General features: G+C 36.7%; 1 protein-coding gene across 1 annotated transcript; it reads left to right on the plus strand.

Annotated features, from left to right (window-relative positions):
- Window positions 1-299: 299 nt before the first annotated feature.
- LOC306859187 (protein AAR2 homolog) lies at window positions 300-6,647 on the plus strand. Its single transcript, XM_079400093.1, has 4 exons — window positions 300-381; window positions 720-1,478; window positions 2,858-3,087; window positions 5,367-6,647. The coding sequence occupies exons 2-4, from the start codon at window positions 722-724 to the stop codon at window positions 5,532-5,534; spliced, it is 1,155 nt and encodes a 384-aa protein (XP_079256219.1). The 5' UTR covers window positions 300-381; window positions 720-721; the 3' UTR covers window positions 5,535-6,647.
- Window positions 6,648-7,610: the final 963 nt, after the last annotated feature.

The raw sequence follows: 7,610 nt of genomic DNA on the forward strand, positions 1-7,610 counted from the left end.
AGGAAAATTTAATTGTTATGTAGGATTTTATTATACGACACATCGGCAAAAAATAAATAAAATAAAACAAATAAATAAAGAAATAAAGAAAGAAAACCCGATTATGGGCTCCCCACATCACAGTTATTAAAAATGTATGACATCAGTAAGTATCTATATATATCTAAATTCCAAACGTTATGCGTGTAGTAGGGTAACACCATAGACATAATAAATACTATATTTATTATGTCGATGGGTAACACATTTAGTCATTAACAACAACTGTAAAGTAGGGCTTTTATTTTGTCTTCAGCTTCGACTTCAGCGGAAGTTGTTTTCTTGATTCACACATGGCCTTTATGTAAAATGTTGGATTTGTGATTGAGCGCAGTTGTTTAGGTAATATCAGTTTACAGTTTTGCACCTTTCTAACGACATACAATTTTTTTTACACCCGTTTTGCTGTTGCTGCTTGTTTATTTATATTATTCTCTCGAAACACATTTTCTATCTTACTCATGCAGTGCCTTATTTTAATAATTCATTAATACAACGCAAGTCTTTTACATTATATTTAATGAAGTCATTATTTTCAAACCCACAACTTTCTAAAGCTGACAAAATGATATTACATGACAGACAAACGATAATATCTTAAACTGTTATTTCCATTCATTGTAATGAGATTCCAGTCATATTTACTATAGTAATATGTTTGTGATATCTATTTTAAACAGATATGGCAGGCACAGATATGGACCCCGAGGTGGCTCGGGGCTTATTTGAAGAAGGAGCCACGCTTGTTTTACTTGGTGTTCCTCAGGGATCGGTGTTGGGACTCGACTACAAAAGCTGGACCCTGGGCCCTCGGTTCCGTGGGGTGAAGATGATTCCTCCAGGGCTTCACTTCCTCCACTACTGCTCCGCCAACTCTAATGAAGCATGTGGGGACATTGGCCCCAAAATGGGCCTGTTTCTGTCCCTGAAACCCCGGGAGGTGCTTGTAGCCCACTGGAACCAGAGAGAAGAAGATTTGGAGTTCTCACGGGACCCAGAGGAGGCCGAGCGCATACGGGCCAACCTCAGAGAGCTGGATGGCTATCTGGGCCCCTATCCCTACGACACTCTCCGCAAGTGGGTTTCCCTGACGGACAGACTGAGCCAGGAGCTGGCCGCCGCTCTGCAGCCCCTCAGCGGGAGGGTGTGCGCCTTCAGCGACGTGATCCCGGAGCTGCAGCTGACCCACACTAGAGACCGTGAGGAGCAGAACCTGCCCCGCAATGATCAGGAGTGTCAGAGCATGAAGGAGGGGCTGGACAGACTGCCCCGGATGAAGCAGAGGGAAGGCACGGAGCTGCGGTTCTCCTCCATTCCCACACAGGCGTACCCTCCCGGGGCCACACCTGCGCAGATCACGCAGTGTAACATGGATTGGAGTTACGCTCTCAACTCTGTGCTGGAGAGGCATTATAAAGAGCAGCCTCTCGGTGTACTAGGTGAGCACAGGTGCTGTTTGGTTTCATAATCTGGGATTAAATCTGAAAGGATGGTCTTTTTTTATATAAAAATCATAAACTTTTTATTGACCCTCTTACTCTAGCACTCTCTATTCCAATTCTATTCTTTAAAAAAGGCCCCTTTTAGACTTGCACTCTAGTCATTTACTAACTGCTTGTTTTCTTAAAACTTACACTAGCTTCTCTATTCTTTTTGTGTTCTATCTGTTTTCTTTTTATTTAATAGATAATAAAAAAAAACGTTGCTACATGTACTACATTAAGATAATTGAGATAACTCTTGCATATATTACATAACAGCTCCAGGGTCCAGCTTTTGTAGTGGAGTCCCAACACCGATCCCTGAGGAACACCAAGCTCTTTTGCTGGTTTTGATTGCTTCTATTGTCCTCATTTGTAAGTCACTTTGGATAAAAGCGTCTGCTAAATGAATAAATGTAACTCTGTTTAGGTTAGGTAGCTTGTGGTCCTGTAAAGTGTGTTATCATTGGCAGTGTTGGGAGTGTAATGGAGTTAATTTAATAACAAAATAAATGTAACTGTAATCTGTTACAGTTACTGCGCATAAAGTGTAATTAAATTACACTTACTTATTAAAATGTTAGTGATTCCAAAGGAGGTAACATCTGAATATTTTCACACACAAACACAGATATGATTGATTTCTTTCCCAAATTGCATCGACTGCTTTAAAATATGAGACACCAGTGTTTAGGACACCGAATAGACACATGCTTATTTGATAACTTGCTTATTATTTCCTATTTGGGTTTGTGTATATGCTTTATTTTTTTAAATAACTGTTCTTCCAAGGCAGATGCCAGTGTTTCTTGTCATATCTATGCATATATTTGATTTCAAAAACAGCATCATAGCTATTAAACTATATTTTATGATTTTAAATCTGTATTTAACCTCAAAGCAAGAAGAGGCGCTAAAGTCTGATTTTGTGGTGGCTGTGCTGTAAAATGAAATGTTTTATTATCTTAATTCAAGTGAGGAAGGATTTGGAAAGTCTGACAGTAATCAGTGTTGAGTACTGCTGTAAGATTAACTGCCTGCTTTAAATGTTTCAAAATGATTAACAGTTTATACAAATTTAGAAGAAAAAAAAATAAATTTAAATGAAGAAATCAAATGTAATCAGTTACATTACTTTGATAAAGTAACTGAACATCCACTTAATACATTTTAAACAGGGCAACTTGTAATCTGTGCTCTGTGCACTGCTCTGGTTTTTATTCAGACAAGCATCACTTTTATTAAAGGAATACTGTGAATTTTTCTCCAGGGAATGTATACATCTAGTTATAATGTGTGCACTGAAATACTGAAGTATAGAGTGTCTCTGTTTGCAGGAGAGCTGCAGTTTGCCTTCGTTTGTTTCCTGGTTGGGAATGTGTACGAGGCCTTCGAGCACTGGAAGCGCCTGCTGGCTCTGCTGTGCCGCTCTGAGGAGGCCATGAAGCAGAGGAAGGAGCTGTATCTGGGCCTCATCGCCGTCCTCTACCATCAGCTGGGAGAAATCCCTCCGGACTTCTTTGTGGATATCGTGTCGCAGAACAACTTCCTCACCACCACACTTCAGGTGCTCCCCTCTCCAATTCAGCCCAAACATCAAGCCACCTTACAGTCAACATCAAATCAAAAAATAGCCTTTTTACTTTAGTAATGCATAATTCATCAGGCGGCAACATTTCAAAGCATAAACAGAATTTATTTTTCAAATGTGATCTTTCATCAAAATATAATCATTTGTTCCATCCCTGAATCTTTCTTCACTATGGCTGATGTCAAAGACACACAAGCTTTTGGTTAATATTAATAGTCAAATAGCTGTTTACGCATGGCCTTTTTAAACAGTAATATAATGAAGGTTAGAATAATGATAGATTAGAAAAAGGTGCTGTATCACTGCGATACAGTCATATCCAGCCTTCTTTAGCCTTCATGACCCGGTCAAAGAAACCTTCTCAAACAGAGTCCTCTATGATCCAATATAAACTCATCTTCAGGTTTGGCTTGATCTGTATCTAATCAGTTGCCTTTCCCCCCTCATTGCTTATTGTTTCATGTGGAAATACATGACATTATGGAATTAAAAAGGGGTTGAAATAGGCATTTCATGTTGATTTTAATATAAATACAAATTTTATGTTTTCTATGGGTTTCATATATGTCCCTGCAGCACAAAAGCAGTCATGAGTAACACAGGTATATTTGCAATAGACAACAATACATTGTATGGGTCAAAATTATACATTTCTCTTTTATGACAAAAATCATTAGATTAGATTAGATTAGATTCAACTTTATTGTCATTTATGCAGAGTACAAGTACAGAGCTAATGAAATGCAGTTAGCATCTAACCAGAAGTGCAAGAATATAGTGTTTTATATACATATAAGTGCAGAGTAAATGAAGATATGATTTACAGAATGTACAGTGGAATTGCTATATACAGTATTGTACAGTATTGAGCAGAGTATATACAGAATATAAATAGGAATGCAATGTAGGGATTGTATGTACATTATGAACAGAGCAATGTAGGATTATATACATTATGAACAGCAGAAACGTGAGAACAGTGGTAATAAATAATTACAGCTGGATGAGTGTGCAAAATATTGATAGGACAATGTATTCTATGCAGAGGATATTAACTAAAGATCATGTTCCATGAAAATATTTAGCAAATTTTCTACCGTAAATATATCAAAACTTCATTTTTGATTAGTAATATGCATTGCTAAGAACTTCATTTGAACAACTTTAAAGGAGATTTTCTCAATATTTAGATTTTTTTGCTCCCTCAGATTCCAGATTTTCTAATAGTTGTATCTCAGACAAATATTGTCCTATCATAACAAACCATACATCAATGGAAAGATTATTTATTCAGCTTGAGTTTTGATTTATTTCAGATGATGTATAAGTCTCAATTACAAAACAATGACAGGGTCACGTATAATGTTTATTCATATGATGTTTCATAAATGTTTCCCAGGGGATCATGAGGGACCTGCGGGAGCTTCTTGAGTTGATTAAAAGCTAAAAATGAATGAAATCGTAAACATAAATGTAAAATTGAAATAAATAACTATAAATAAAGTAAAAACAATCCAAATAAAGAGATAAAGATATTTTATTCTTATATAGGTGATGGTCACTGACATGGGAGAACTGTAAAGTCAAAATGTGTTTAATTGTTCATGTTTAATTCTTCATGTTTAATTCTTCAGTAATTGTTCAATGTTTAGTTGCTAAATTTTAAAGTGGTCATGACATGGATTTATTTTTTTCTTGAGGTTTACTTATAATACATTTAATGTTAATAAAGTTTTAAATCCAACCATATATTTGAAAAATTCAGATTTAAAGCGGCTGCTCCTTTAAGGCTTGTCAGTAAACTGCCTCTGTTATCGTTGTATGAGCCCCCTTGATATCGCATGTGATTAAGGGTTTAATAACATTATTATCCATATAAAACCATCCTTTTCTTCTTCCTGACACTCAGGTCCTTCTGTATCCAGTGAAGAAAGCGTCAGTGATTATAATGAGATCTGTGTGCTTTTGGCAGTGAGTCAGGAAGAGGATGGTTTAAGCTATGAAACTTGCGGCTTGTTTTAATGGAACAGTGACCTCTTATATGCCACAAGATTAAGGTCTTGACCCCTTTAAAAGATAGTATATATAAAAATATAAATATGTCAAAGTGTTTTAGCTGGATTAAAGCCGGACATGTTTGCTCTCATGACTAAAGATTGGTCTTTGTCAGCCAGCATGCACATTGTTATGCATTGAACTGTATGTAAGTGTAACTGATGGTTTTAATATCTTCTCTTTCTATCGGTGCATTCCAGGACTTCTTCCAGTTTGCCAGCAGTCCCGGAGTGGACAGCACATTACGGAAAAGAGCAGAAAAATTTAAAGTCCATCTGACCAAAAAGTTTCGTTGGGACTTTGATGCAGATCTTGATGAATGCGCTCCGGTGGTGGTGGAGCTTCCAGAGGGAGTCACCCTGGACTGAAGCTGCTTCACACGGCCCATCCACTTCCACTCTTAAACACACCGCAGGTTAAACACAACAGCAGTTTTTATATTGTTCTCACATGAACCTAATCGTGTCTTATCAGACTGCATTCGTCAGATACTCCAGCATCTGGATATCCTCCGAAAGAAATATTGACCATTCCGCTTTATTAAAGATATCTATTTCACTTCATTGTTCTTCATTTGTGTTTTTCTGACCCTGAATAGCATGTATGACCACTAGAGGGCAGCCAGTACACATGAAATCATGTATTTGAGACCCTGGACAGTCTGCTATTTTGTGAAGACCTGTTTGCATATGTGCTCATTCAAGACATTTCTTCAGACAGTCTCTACAATATCATCAGCACAAGAAACGGTGTTTAAGCTGACGCTCCTTTCAAAGTCACGCTCTTTATTGAGCTGTATGCTGAGACAAACATGACTATTAATAATGCTCATAGCCTTAAGTATTAAATGTCAACTCAAATCTTCAGTTTTCCTATAGTTGGGAATTGCTAATCACTGCATGATTTTAATGGTCTTTATTATTTTCTTGCCATCAGTTTGCAGCAATTCAGTTTTTTATTCTTCACGTTCATTTCAGTCAGGTTTTCTGTTGGTCTAACTGAGTCACATGAGTGTTTTGTCTGCAGTAAGCATGCAGGAGGCTGAGGTTTTCTCTTCATTCAGGGTTTGTATCAGTGGAGCTGCCAAAGCAAACACAGACCCCTCAGTTTCCATCAGACCACTGACCATCACAACCCCACCTAATGCAAACAGCCCAATAACAAAGACACTGAACTCTATATCCTATAGTAAAGCTGTCAAAGCACTGATACTTGAACATCATCAGTGACATTGCTTTATGTGGTTTACAGTAGAATTATCTGCATTTTAATAGTTTATCAACGATGTGATGTCGGCCCTATATGTGACCCTGGAGCACACAACCAGTCTGAAGTCGAACAGGTTTATTTGTAGCAGTAACCAAAAACACATTGTATGGGTCAAAATTATTGATTTTTTTTTATGCCAAAAATCATTAGGATATTAAATAAAGATCATGTTCCATGAAGATATTTTGTAAATGTCCTACAGTAAATATATCAAAACTTAATTTTTGATGAGTAATATGCATTGCTAAGAACTTCATTTGAACAACTTTAAAGGTGATTTTCTCAATATTTAGATTTTTTTGCTCCCTCAGATTCCAGATTTTCAAATAGTTGCATCTCAGACAAATATTGTCCTATCATAACAAACCATACATCAATGGAAAGATGATTTATTCAGCTTTCAGATGATGCATAAATCTCAATTTAGTAAAACTGACCCTTACGACTGGTTTTGTGGTCCAGGGTCACATATATCTAGCTGTTATCTAGCACATATATCATCCAGGCAGATTTGCTGCAGGTTTTTCCAGCTAGTCAGGTGATGTCTATGCACTGGGAGTTTATTGAAATTAGTGCCAAAGATTTCACGCTAGATTGATCAGTGCAGGACAGTCTTGTTTTTGCTGAAGTCTCCTGCTTCCCAGATGCTTCTCAATACGTTTAATCCTTTAGAGAAAAATAATAAACAGTGCTCAGATTTGCCAATATGCAATCAAATGTTAAGATTTCGTTATGAACACAAAGATTTATCCTACTGACACAATACAGCAAAAGATACAAATAACTGCCTTAATGGGATAGTTCACCCAAAAGTGAAAACCATACCATCCACATTTATTTTATAACTACTGTCAACAGCTGTCAGTGTCTCAATTGATCTCATTTGATTTGTTTCCCTTTATTTTCCAAAGAACTTTATGAGAACATCTGAAACAAAGTTAGTACATAAAAAATAAAAATAAAATAAATGAATCAGTAAACTAGTTAGCTAAACACACTAAACAGGATTGCAGATTATTTTAGATAAGTTTTAGATGATTGTTTATGCACTGAATCATTCGAGCTGTAAAACTATACGCGATACAAACACAAACTACAAAAAACTCTGGAAAAAGTGCTAATTTACACATAATAAATGAACAATGAACAAGAAATACACCCCGTCGTTTGCCAGG

This window comes from Barbus barbus (genome assembly GCF_936440315.1).
Source record: "Barbus barbus genome assembly, chromosome: 40".
In the NCBI taxonomy this organism is placed as follows: Eukaryota; Metazoa; Chordata; class Actinopteri; order Cypriniformes; family Cyprinidae; genus Barbus; species Barbus barbus.

What these genes read in the sequence shown, in the direction of transcription:
- LOC306859187 (XM_079400093.1), top strand. Translation starts at nt 722, where the DNA reads ATGGCAGGCACAGATATGGACCCCGAGGTGGCTCGGGGCTTATTTGAA. An exon ending in GCAGCCTCTCGGTGTACTAG is followed by an intron (nt 1,479 to 2,857) that starts GTGAGCACAGGT and finishes CTCTGTTTGCAG; the next exon opens with GAGAGCTGCAGTTTGCCTTC. An exon ending in TCCTCACCACCACACTTCAG is followed by an intron (nt 3,088 to 5,366) that starts GTGCTCCCCTCT and finishes GGTGCATTCCAG; the next exon opens with GACTTCTTCCAGTTTGCCAG.